Source organism: Oncorhynchus clarkii, chromosome 28 (genome assembly GCF_045791955.1).
Source record: "Oncorhynchus clarkii lewisi isolate Uvic-CL-2024 chromosome 28, UVic_Ocla_1.0, whole genome shotgun sequence".
In the NCBI taxonomy this organism is placed as follows: domain Eukaryota; kingdom Metazoa; phylum Chordata; class Actinopteri; order Salmoniformes; family Salmonidae; genus Oncorhynchus; species Oncorhynchus clarkii.
In genome coordinates, this window is record NC_092174.1 from 1,558,614 (window position 1) to 1,572,500 (window position 13,887).

The 13,887-nt window shown below is 43.1% G+C and overlaps 1 protein-coding gene across 1 annotated transcript in view; it reads left to right on the forward strand.

Moving 5' to 3' along the window:
• The window catches only part of LOC139387144 (ANKH inorganic pyrophosphate transport regulator b), a 100,911-nt gene that overhangs the window by 27,603 nt on the left and 59,421 nt on the right, over positions 1 to 13,887 (forward strand). Inside the window, exon 2 of the mRNA XM_071133172.1 lies at positions 8,454 to 8,670. Within this exon, the coding sequence (XP_070989273.1) occupies positions 8,454 to 8,670 (217 nt within the window). The remainder of the gene's footprint in view (positions 1 to 8,453; positions 8,671 to 13,887) is intronic.

Below are 13,887 nucleotides of genomic sequence, written 5' to 3' on the forward strand. Positions count from 1 at the left end.
TAATATCGACAGAAACACGGCAAACATTGTTTAGGATCCATCCTCAAAGTGTTTTTAACATATGTATTCAATAATATATCCGTGGAGGCAGTTGGTTTCTCATAAGAAACTATTGGAAAAATGGCTACCTCAGTATTTTACGCAACGTTTTCTCCCGGAGACACCATGCGTCCACTCGCCCTATATGGTCTCTTACAGCCATTCTCCAATGGAAATGCCTAAAAAGACGTCACAATTCTGCAGACACCTTGGGGAAAACGTGGAAAACGTAAGCTGACTCCTAGCTGCTTCACAGCCATATAAGGAGTCATTGGCATGAGACTGTTTCAAAAAATGCGGCACTTCCTGATTGGATCTTTATCTGGGTTTCGCCTGTAACATCAGTTCTGTGGCACTCACAGACAATATCTTTGCAGTTTTGGAAACGTCAGTGTTTTCTTTCCAAAGCTGTCAATTATATGCATAGTCGAGCATCTTTTCGTGACAAAATATCTTGTTTAAAACGGGAACGTTTTTCATCCAAAAATTAAAATAGCGCCCCCTATATCCAAGAAGTTAATGCAACCGTTGTCAGATTTTTTAAAAATATTACGGAAAAAGCAAACCATGCAATAGTCTGAGTACAGCGTTCAGACCACAAAGCAGCCAAAAAGATATCCTCATATTGTGTAGTCAACATTAGTCAGAAATAGCATTATAAATATTCACTTAACTTTGATGGTCTTCATCAGAATGCACTCCCAGAAATATCAGTTCCAGAATAAATGTTTGATTTGTTCGATAAATTATGAACTTTATGTCCAAATAGCTTCTTTTGTTAGGGCGTTTGGTAAACAAACGCTCGTTCAGGTCCAGCCGAACGTCGGACGAAAAGCTATATTACAGGTCGTAGAAACTTGTCAAACTAAGTATAGAATCAATCTTTAGGATGTTTTTATCATAAATATTCAATAATGTTCCAACCGGAGAATTCCATTGTCTGTAGAAAAGCAATAGAACGAGAGCTAACTCTCTCGTGACCGCGCCTCACGAGCCTGTGGCACGCCAGACACCTGGCTAAATCCCCTCTCATTCTCTCCCCCTTCATAGTAGAGCATGAAACAAAGTTCTAAAGACTGACATCTAGTGGAAGCCTTAGGAAGTACAATATGACCCCATTTACACTGTATATTGGAATAGCAAAGAGTTGCAAAACTACAAACCTCAGATTTCCCACTTCCTGGTTGGATTTGTCTCAGGTTTTCTCCTGCCATATGAGTTCTGGTATACTCACAGACATCATTCAAACAGTTTTAGAAACTGCAGAGTGTTTTCTATCATACTACTAATACTATGCATACATTTGCATCTGGGACAGAGTAGCAGGCAGTTTACTCTGGGCACCTTAGTCATCCAAGCTACTCAATACTGGCCCCCTGTCACCAAGAAGTTAACGCATGTGAGCAGTTTGGATGATATTATTGAATTAACATGTACGTCGTGTACATTTATTTTCCAATGCTCGCTTACGTAACGTGAGTGGTGTGGTCAGCATGTCAGTTCACAGTAAACATGCGGTGGAAGTTGCACAGAATATTCAAAGTTCAAGTTTGCTCTCAGCAGGCCTGAAATTAGCTCAGTGCCAAATGTTTTTTTGAGAGAACATTGTTTAGCTAACTTTAGCTGAAAGGTGTTGCCGGTATCAAAGCCAAAACTTGTATTTCTGCCTAACGACCTAATAGTTTTGGTAAAGTTCTGCCTAGATGATCATTTCAGCACCATTCAATTGGGACAGCTTTGATGTCAGTTTTTTTTCTCTTCACTGAATCTCCATTTGGATATTGGTTAGGCTACAATTGGGCTGGGGAAAAGTTGAGGTGAGTGCTGCTCATGATCATCTTGTCTAGTTGGCTCATTTATTAGAACATTTTTACTGCATGTTATGTAGTTTAACAAGTGGAGGGTAGGAGAGAGATGAAACGTGGATAAAGAAAACATGGGCTATGTTTCAAAATATCACTGTTTTACATGACAGCGGTGACAAGTTGGGAGAAATATTATTATTTTATTCTACTATTGTAACGGGTATGCTAGGAGTCAGGAAGCAAGTACAGTGAGTGAATTTAATGAATAAACGAACATGGAACAAAACAAGAAACACGAGTAGCGTACAGACATGAAACATATAAACAGAAACAATAACGCCTCAGGAAAGAACCAAAGGGAATGACAGATATAGGGGAGGTAATCAGGAAGGTGATGGAGTTCAGGTGAGTATCATGAGGCGCAGGTGCACATAACGATGGTGGCAGGTGTGCGTAATGATGAGACAACCGGCGACGTCGAGCGACCAAGAGTGGGAGAGGGAGTAAACGTGACAGCACCCCCTCCCTGACGCCAGGCTCCAGCCACCGGACGACTATCCTGAGGACCAGGAGCGGGCGGGTCGCTTTTGCTGAGGCGTGGGAACCTGTAGAGCCACCTGATGCGTGAGAACCTGTAGAACCAGCTGAAGCATGGTAGCCTGACGAGCCAGCTGGGACGACGTCGACCAGAGGGACGATCCCGAGGACCAGGAGTGGGCCGGTCGCTTCTGCTGAGGCGCGGGAGCCTGACGAGCCTGCTGAGGCGCGGGAGCCTGACGAGCCGCGGGAGCCTGACGAGCCACGGGAGCCGGCCGAGGCATCGCCGGTTGCTTCAGCAGCGGCACTTGGAAGAGATCCCTGATGCTTCCCCTTGGTGAGGCGTTATTCTGTAACGTGTATGCTGGGAGTCGGGAAGCAAGTACAGAGAGTGACTCATTTAATAAATAAACTAACATGGGACAGAAACACAAAAAGCGTACAGACATGAAACAGGAACAGTCAATAACGCCTGGGGAAAGAACCAAGGGGAGTGACAGATAAAAGGGAGGTGATGGAGTCCAGGTGAGTGTCATGAGACGCAGGTGAGCGTAACGATGGTGGCAGGTGTGCGTAATGATGAGACACCTGGCGACGTCGAGTGCCAGAGAGGGGGAGGGGGAGTAAATGTGACACTTATTATATTCTTACTATAACACGTACTGTATGTGTGTTGACTGTGATCGAGTAGGTTTGTCTTGTCTGTTTAATGAACAAAATAAGGAACTGTTGATTTTATTCATATGGACATAATTCAACTCAAAATATGTAATTCTGTTTTGAAAATACATTTTATTCGACGTATGTTTCTTAGGTCCTGCCTGAACAAATTAATCATGGACTTCTTTTTGATGGTGTATATTCAATGGATTTATTCAAATAGACGCCCACCCACATCTGCACACCACTATTACCACTCCTCACCGGAATGCCCGCATGCACATGGGAGGTATAACATGCATATGCAGGCAAGAATGTGATAAAAAATGGGCCTGTTTGTAATGGGGTAATATAGACATAGCCCCATTTGTTTTGTGGTGTGTAGTCTGTCTCATTTCAACATTTTACATTTCGGACTGAATTGAGCTGAAATTAACCCCCTCTAACCCTGCAGAGGTAGACTTTATGGGAAATGTTCATGTGCTTATTAAACTCAAAAACATTGATTGGTTCTGATCTTAGTGTCACAACTCAGTCTCTACATCTGTAACCTGTTGATACTGATGTACAAGTAAAGAGCTCAGAGTGACAGGGTGGTTTTGACTTGACCTGAAAACAAAGATGTTTGGGCCAGTGTCAGAAGAATGCTAATATTTGTCAGCAAGAGTTTAAGAAAAGCATGGGAAATAAACAGCCAAGGAAAAAAATTCAATCTCTGGTCCCATTTAACATGCAATGTACATACTTGTACATCTGAGGGTTCAAATCAAATGGTCCAATTATATTTAAAAGAAAAAAGCTACAATATACTGTATTTGCAAAGAATCCCTTTAATCCATTTCAAACATTTTAGCCTCACCTCTACTACTTCGTCGTAGCTCTGAGTTAGTCATGGTGGGGGATTTCAATACCTTGGTAACTGAAGCCTGTGGAATCCCTACTAATTCTGGTTTTGATATTAGGGTCTTTAGTTCTGGGCTGTGAGGCATGAAAGACATGTATTGTTCACTCAGAGACAGGTAGATGACGGAGCTTCTAATCCTGCAACAAAAACAAAACTGGCATTGTCTGAACTAGATTGCTTCCCCTGAAAAAGGCAGCAATAGTGTGGTGCATCACAACACTTGATAGTACCTGATATCTTTCAGCAAACAGACCGACGGCAATATACTATAAACCTATACTGTACCTGTAATCTTAGCCTATATGAGCTTTGAAAACTGATAGTTGGCCACTAACATACTGTATGTGATGGAATTCTGATGAATTTCTGCTTCAACTTATGCAATACAGTTAAAGAATGGGCCATAATGGGGTCTAATACTACAAGCTTGTAGTAGTTGATCTGCTGCAATTATAAGCATGTTAAAGGGTAAGTAGCATAAACATAACCATATGCAACATATTGTCACGTTGGTGTGAATGAGTCGTGAGACAGGCGCAGGAATGCGTAATATTTAAAAAAAATGATATCCAAATTACAGCTTGCCGTGTAAAGGCATGGGGACAAAGACCAAACAAACACTATACAATGCACAGGGTACAAACCCAAACAAAAGAGCGAGGAGTACCTCGAATAAATAACACCGGCGCACAATGATAAACACACGGGACGAGACCCGTAATCATCTGCGCAATCCACAAATGGCACAAAAGCCAAAACACAGCACAGGTACTCACACGAACCAACGGACATTGTACCAATAACCAACAGGACACTGGTAAACCAAGGGCACACTAATACAATTACTAATCACTGGGAATAGGGGGCAGGTGTGCGTAATGAAAGTTCTGGAGCGATCCGTGACACATGGATTTGCACAAGTATACGTATCAAAAGTCCCAATGCAAAGTTACACCTCAATTTTCAATTTACGTAAGACTGATCAGAAAAATTAATTGCAGGGTGTGACGCAATATGGAGAACTCAGCAAGCCAGCCTATTCCCTATAACGTAAACTCCAACAGAAATAACTTCAAATTAAACCAAATTGTTTGCACTCATGACTACTAGTTTCAATTACATTTTCAGCCAACTTACAAGCAAATTATTGTTACAAATCAGCTTGCAATGTTCCTTGCCTGAGCTAACTAGCCTGCTAACGTTAGCCCTACTAGCCTGCTAATATTAGCACTACCAACCTGCTAACGTTAGCAATGTATGATTCAACCAGTTGCTATCAACACCTAGCTCACAGATGCATAAAAGTAAATCAAATATTTGGAAATACATAATGCCATTTAACCAGTTTTCAAAAAACGTTACTGGTATATGCAGTTATCTTAGCCAGTTAACTAGCCTAGCTAGCCAACCAGAGAATACCACCAACTAGTCAGGCAGGAACCCACAAACACACACAAAAAAAGCCAGCAGAGAGAGCGGAGGTTTACCGATTGATGGCCGTGTTAGCTACCGAAGAAGAGTCAAGCAGAAAGGTGCTTCAGACGGAGAGGCCTTTTCACCGGCCGAGGGAGAGTCAGCTAATCCAGTAGCGATATAGTGGGATAAATCCAAAGTAGATATTTTTCAGAGGTAATAATCCAGAGGTGGCATTGGGCACAAGTCAACAATAAGAAGGCAATCAGAGGAAGGCTCCAGCAGATGGCAATGATCACAACAGCACAGTCAGTTAGCTACTGTAGTGCGCTAGTACTAAGCCATTGTTGGAAAACTTGGGTAGCCTACTTCACAGAGAAGAGTTCGTAAAGTTGACCAAACAAGGTGGAGAACGCGAAACAAATTAGGACGAGGTACTAATTAATTAGAGCAGGTAAGAATTATTTCTCTCTTTCCTTTTGAGCCAGAGGCAAGCCTACCGGTGTAGGAGAAGTCAGAGCAGCTGAGCAGGATCATGCAGCGCCCACGTGTGGGGAATCTGATTGGTTGTTTACATCACACCTTGGTGGAATGTAGCTCACCACTGCCAACACTCTGCATGGCTAGTGGCTAACATTAGCCAACTAACACAGTAGATTCGCCATATGAAGTTGAGAAATAGTGCATTGTGAGTAGTTTAAATGATATCTGAAAATAAGTTCAATAAATATGCAAATCCCCCAAAACATAACTATGTTTGTAGTTATAAGCTCAGCAAAAAAATAAACATCCTCTCACTGTCAACTGTGTTTATTTTCAGCAAACATAACATGTGTACATATTTGTATGAACATAACAAGGTTCAACAACTGAGACATAAACTGAACAAGTTCCACAGACATGTGACTAACAGAACTGGAATAATGTGTCCCTGAATAAAGGGGGAGTCAAAATAAAAAGTAACAGTCAGTATCTGGTGTGGCCATCCGCTGCATTAAGTACTGCAGTGCATCTCCTCCTCATGGACTGCACCAGATTTTCCAGTTCTTGCTCTGAAATGTTACCCCACTCTTCCACCAAGGCACCTGCAAGTTCCCGGACATTTCTGGGGGTAATGTCCCTAGCCCTCAACCTCCGATCCAATAGGTCCCAGACGTGCTCAATGGGATTGAGATCCGGGCTCTTCACTGGCCATGGCAGAACACTGACATTCCTGTCTTGTAGGAAATCACGTACAGAACGAGCAGTATGGCTGGTGACATTGTCATGCTGGAGGGTCATGTCAGGATGAGCCTGCAGGAAGGGTACCACATTTTGGGGCGGCAGGGTAGCCTAGTGGTTAGAGAGTTGGACTAGTAACTGAAAGGTTGCAAGTTCGAATCCCCGAGCTGGCAAGGTACAAATCTGTCATTCTGCCCCTGAACAGGCAGTTAATCCACTGTTCCTAGGCCGTCATTGAAAATAACAATTTGTTCTTAACTGACTTGCCTAGTTAAATAAAGGTAAAATCATTTTTTTTTTAATAAAAAAAGATGAGGGAGGAGGATGTCTTGTAATGCACAGCGTGGAGATTGCCTGCTATGACATACCGCCCCAGACCATGATGGACCCTCCACCTAATGCTCATTCCGTCAATGATAAACACGAATCCGACCATCCCCCCCTAGTGAGACAAAACAGCGACTCGTCAGTGAAGAGTACTTTTTGCCAGTCCGGTCTGGTCCAGCGACGGTGGGTTTGTGCCCGTAGGTGACGTCTGGTGAGGACCTGCCTCTCTCAGCCTATTGTGGACAGTCTGAGCACTAATGGAGAGATTGTGCGTTCCTGGTGTAACTCGGGCAGTTATTGCCATCCTGTACCTGTCCCGCAGGTGTGACGTTCGGATGTACCGATCCTGTGCAGGTGTTGTTACACGTGGTCTGCCACAGCGAGGACGATCAGCTGTCCGTCCTGTCTCCCTGTTGCTCTGTCTTAGGCGTATCACAATGCGGACATTGCAATTTATTGCCCTGGCCACATCTGCAGTCCTCATGCCTCCTTGCAGCATGCCTAAGGCACGTTCACGCAGATGAGCAGGGACCCTGGGCATCTTTCTTTTTGTGTTTTTCAGAGTCAGTAGAAAGGTCTCTTTAGTGTCCTACGTTTTCATAACTGTGACCTTAATTGCCTACCATCTGTAAGCTGTTAGTGTCTTAACGACTGTTCCACAGGTGCATGTTCATTAATTATGTATGGTTCATTGAACAAGCATGGAAAACAGTGTTTAAACCCTTTACAGTGAAGATCTGAGAAGTTATTTGGATTTTTACGAATGATCTTTGAAAGACAGGGTCCTGAAAAAGGGTCGTATCGGTAACCAGATCATGACTACAACTAAGTTACTACACTACGTTTGTGAGTAGAAACTCATGCTTTCTACCCTTTTTAATGGTGACCATTCATTCAATAGTGTCATGAGTGTGGCAGGGTCAATCTAGCAAAAGTGTTTAATTGCTTGCAATATCTGGCCCTTATGTAAGTGACATTAATAACTGAAAACAAAAATGGCCTCCCGAGCTAGCTGTGTCACTAGAGATTCTGGGTTTGAGTCCAGGCTCTGTCGCAGCCGGCCGCGACTGGGAGGCCCAAGGGTTGGCGCACAATTGGCCCAGCATCGTCAGGGTTAGGGGAGGGTTTGGCCGGCAGGGATGTTCTTGTCCTATCGTGCACTAGCGACTACTGAGGCGGGCCCGAGCGCAGTGCATGCTGACACAGTCGCCAGGTGCACGGTGTTTCCTCCGACACATTGGTGTAGCTGGCGTCAGGGTTAATTGGGCATTCTGTCAAGAAGCAGTGCGGCTTGGTTGGGTTGTGTTTCGGAGGACGCACGGCTCTCGACCTTCGCATCTCCCGAGTCCGTATAGGAGTTGCAGCGATGGGACAAGACTGTAACTACCAATTGGATACCACGAAATCGGGGAGGAAAAGGGGTAAACTTTTTTTATTTTTTTATGGATGCAAAGATAAATGCATCCGTCAGCACAAATAGTTAATTTAAAAAAATATATTCTATATTTTCTCTCAACTCCTATTCTCTCTATCGTCCTCTCTCACAGGCTCTGAACAGGGGTATTGCAGCGGTCAAAGAGGATGCAGTTGAGATGCTGGCAAGCTACGGCTTGGCCTACTCCCTAATGAAGTTCTTCACAGGGCCTATGAGTGACTTCAAGAACGTGGGCCTGGTGTTTGTCAACAGCAAACGCGACCGCTCCAAAGCCGTGCTGTGCATGGTCACCGCCGGGATGATAGCGCTCATCTTTCACGTTCTCATCGGTGAGCTGATTTATCACAAGTTATAATAAGACAGGACAGTTGTTCTAAGTTCATGAGGTGTATAATGAATGTTTTAACTAAATCTATATATTTTATTAGTGAAATTACCAATGAGCTGCAGGGAATCTTTCATTTTTCCATGCTTATCTCTGCTTTCCTTTGTATTTTACTGTATTTATTTAAACAAAGTATCACGAGTCTGGATAAAATATAACCAAATATGGCATTCTGCATCTATTTATATTTAGCAAGCTATACAAATGTTCTTAACACTAGAACCACTGGGCCTTCAAGCTAATGAGCAGTCATTCTGTCTACAACATTCTAACAGCGTAATTAATACATTTCATATATGCTATCACAAAAATAATAATTTGTTTGTGTTTATGAAGGTAAGATTAGAATACGATTATTATAATTTTGTAGTAACACAATAGCATTTTCTTTAGTTTGTTACTGTAGGACATTTGTAAAAACTAAAAACCACTTAAAACACCAACGTTCTAGTGTTCATTGGAATACAGTAACAGCTTATTTTTAGAACAAAATTTAAGAAATACCTCAACCACCAAGAAGCACAGTCATCAAGAACCACGGTGATGAAAATATCAGTAGCCTTAACGTCACCATAAGTACAAATTGTGCAAAGTGTGCTGATAGTCGGCCCGTAGCATTGTCACCGGCTTGTTCGATCCAACCATGCTGTCCCTTCCTTGCTCCTGTTTCACACAGCAAAATCAATGGTGTACATATAACTCTGAAACATATGAGTCCAACTGAACTGGTGTTAAAATAACACTTTTGAAAGTCTTAACGATTTAACTCTGTTACAGTGTTCTCCATTCAATTCTTAAAATGTTCAAGATTGTGGTGTTAGCATTGGCATCCAGCCAGAGTGAGGATATCCAACAGTTGGATTCTTTATTCACCCGCAACCTGCATTCAGAATGACTGGGGTCAGGAAAGTTTATACGAAGGCTACCTGATTAATTTCTTCCCCACCATCGGAGTCGTTTTTATTCAGATTTTGTCAATTACGCACGCTCTCACTGTGTACGGCAAGTACGCCAGAGTAGACTGATAGGAGAAGGAGGGGCAAAGGGAAATTATTTTTTTAAATGGCATGCCCTCCTTAAACTGGTTATAACTACAGTTTTTTGTTTGTGATATTAAGATTCTAACAACGATGTTGTGCTATATAGACTTATTTAAGAAAAGTCAAGGACGGAGGGGGGTATGACTTAAACAATTGCAGAGTAATAAAATTAATACACTCATGAGCAGTCCAAATGACTGCTTTACCCATTCTAGTGTGACACTACTTTTCTCTCTGCATTACCAATGTTGGCATAACTTCACACTGAAATAAACACTGTTGCAAATGCTCCAGACAGTACTCATCAAGCTTCTTTCTAGAGTCTCCATTATGTGAAAGAATGTTTCCCCAATGATAAGACTGAACACATTTTAATAGGAATGAGACCAAATGTGTCATAGGTTGTACTTTTCCTCCACAAAGACAAACTCTGGTTATAAACACTCCACAAAGGAACAGTGTGCGCAGAGCATGATATGAATGTACACCATGTTTACATTGAGATTCTTTCCATGTGACAATATTATTTGTGTTTCTTCTCATGGAAAGGGGACATGTAACTAAATGCCATTTGCAATCACAAAATGAAAACATTTACAGAATAAGGTGCCTCTAATTCTAATGTCATTTTAACATTGAGCTCAGCATTAAACACCGATGTTTAAAATACCATGCTGTAAGTCCTTCAAACTCAACTCTGGACCTCGACCTGTTTTTCATTTTTCCCCTCTAATCCGGGACTGATTTGGACCTGGGACACCAAATGGGTGTAATTAATTATCAGGTAGAACAGAAAACCAGTAGGCTCTGGACCTCGTAGGTTAAGACTTGAATACCCCTGCTGTAGGTGGTTCCATTGGAGCACATGCAAAAAAAAATTAAGGTGGGTTGGAACTTCCTGATTTGGCCTCATTTTTTAGCTTGTTAATTATGAAATGCAGCAGCCATGACTGAAGCCAAATGATAGTTGTCATGGAGATGGTGATTTGAGGTTGGTGTTTCTTGGGTGTCTTTGCCATTCAATCACAACAAACAAGGGTACTGAGTAGTGACAGCAAGATAGGCTTAGCTATGGAGGACTTCTCCGCTAGAGCCCTGCACAGGCATTCATTTTAAAGGGCCATTTCAGAATTGGTTGATGATGATGTCATTGGAAACATATTTTTTACTACAAAACATTTTCACATTGTGACTGACCCCCTCGTTTCGGTCTTATGTAGAAATGTTTGAAATAATGTTTTTTACATTGGATAAAAGTATAGACTCAGAGCTACAAAATGGTATATCATACACTGCAGTTGAGGAACAATGGGAAAGTAATTCTGCTTAGAAAGTGGATAAACTTGTAACCCCATTTCAGAGAAAATGTCCATTGAATATGTTGGTACACATACTGGAGAGCTCTTCTTTGTCTACACCTATTCAGCATCATTCACACTCTCTTAAGCCTTAGCCCCACCCATCTCTAACGATTTTCATGTGAGGCTATGTACTAAACAGAGTGAGTAGGATAGTGTATGTAGTAAACAACCAAAGATTTCAAGAGTAAACATGGTTTAAGTAGGAGCCTACAATAGTCCTTGGCCTACTTTCCAAGATGGCGCAGCAGCAAGACGTGTTTGTTTTCAATCCATGTAAACATTTTGTATTTTTTGTATAAAAAATTTTTCGACCTTATAACTGGAACTTCCATCAAAGGCTAGCCATCAGAAGCTAGCCAGCTAATTAGCTACTAGCTATTTGTCATTGTTAGCCACTGCTAGCAGTCTTTACCTTTAGCTCGGACACCAGCCGCTTTAGCCCGGAAAATACCTGCCAGTCTGCACAGTGCGATATCAGCCCTGAGCATATCGGACTGCTTTTTTTCCACTACATCATCGGATTCCTGCCGCAAGCTCTGGACCATTACACCGGATCTTCGCAGCTATCTAGCTGCTACCGAGTGGCTACTGTGGCTAACGCTCTTGTCCAAAAGCATGCACCAGTTAGCCTCGAGCTAGGCCCATCTCCCGACTAGCAAACTAAGTACACCAACTACAATACCTCTCTTTCCAATTGGCCGGGACAATTTGTCGACACAGAGCCCCGCCGATCCATCATGATTGGTCTGCTGACGCAATTCGGCCGATGTGCTCTCAACCGGCCTCTGCGTCGTGGATGTTGGTGATGATCCATCTGCTAGCCCCGGCCCGCTAGCTTCCTGAACGCCGTGTCTCCCACTTGCCTAGCGTAGTAATCGACTACTGAACGGCTCCCTGTTTCATCTATTGCTGCTCATTGGACCCTATGATCACTCGGCTACACAGCTGATGCCTGCTGGACTGTTCATTAACATGGAACTTAATTTTGTTTATCAGGCCCTGTGTGTAGCTAACTGACCCTCTCTGCCCATTCATCGCCATTTACCCATTGTTATTCTCCTAGCTGTTTACGCGTTGTTGTCTTAGCTCTCCCAATCAACACCTGTGATTGCTTTATGCCTTTCTCTAATGCCAATATGCCTTGTATACTGTTGTTTAGGGCAGATTTCATTGTTTTATTTTACTGTGGAGCCCCTAGTCCTGCTCAACATGCCTCAGATGGCCCCCTTATCCCCACCCCCCACACATGCGGAGACCACACCCAGCTTAACTGGTGCCTCCAGAGATGCAACCTCTCTCATCGTCACTCCATGCCTTGGTTTACCCCCACTGTACTCGCACCCTACCATACCCTTGTCTGTACACTATGCCCTGAATCTATCCTGCCCAGAAATCTGCTCCTTTTATTCTCCGTTCCCAAAGCACAAGATGACCAGTTCTTATAGCCTTTAGCCGTACCCTTATCCTACTCCTCCTCTGTTCCTCTGGTGATGTAGAGGTTAACCCAGGCCCTGTATGTCCCCAGACACTCATTTGTTGACTTCTGCAACTGTAAAAACCTTGGTTTCATGCAAGTTAACATTAGCAGCCTCATCCCCAAGTTTGTTTTATTCATTGCTTTAGCACACTCTGCCAACCCTGATGTCCTAGCTGTGTCTGAATCCTGGCTTAGGAAGACCACCAAAAATTCTGAAATTTCCATCCCCAATTACAACATTTTCCATCAAGACGGAACTGCTAAAGGGGGCAGAATTGCAATCTACTGTAGAGATAGCCTGCAGAGGTCTGTCATACTATCCAGTTCTATGCCCAAACAGTTTGAGCTTCTACTTTTAAAAATCCATCTCTCCAGAAATAAGTCCCTCACTGTTGCCGCTTGTTTTAGACCCCCCTCAGTTCCCAGCTGTGCCCTGGACACCATATGTGAATTGCCCCCCATCTATCGTCAGAGTTCGGACTGCTAGGTGACCTAAATCGGGATATGTTTAACACTCCCAGCCATCCTACAATCTAAGCTTGATGCCCTCAATCTCACAAATTATCAAGGAACCTACCATGTACAACCCCGAATCTGTAAACATGGGCACCCTCATAGATATCATCCTGACCAACTTGCCCTCTAAATAAACCTTCTGTTTTCAACCAGGATCTCAGTGATCACTGCCTCATTGCCTGCGTCCGTTATGGGTCCGCGGTAAAACGACCACCCCTCATCACTGTCAAACGCTCCCTAAAACACTTCTGTGAGCAGGCCTTTCTAATCGAACTGGCCCGGGTATCCTGGAAGGTTATTGACCTCATTCCGTCAGTAGATGCATGGTTGTTCTTTAAAAATGCCTTCCTCACCCCCTTAAATAAGCATGCCCCTTTCAAAAAATGTTGAACTAAGAACAGATATAACCCTTGGTTCACTCCAGACTTGACTGCCCTTGACCAGCACAAAACACCCTGTGGCGTACTGCACTAGCTTTGAATAGTCCCTGCGATATGCAACTTTTCAGTGAAGTCAGGAACCAATACACACAGTCAGTTAGGAAAGCAAAGGCTAGCTTTTTCAAACAGAAATTTGCATCCTGCAGCACTATTTCCCAAAAGTTTTGGGACACTGTAGTCCATGGAGAATAAGAGCACCTCTTCCCAGCTGCCCACTGCACTGAGGCTAGGAAACACTGTCACCACTGATGAATCCACGAGAATTTCAAAAGGCATTTCTCTACGGCTGGCCATGCTTTTCACCTGACTACCAGAACCCCGGCCAAC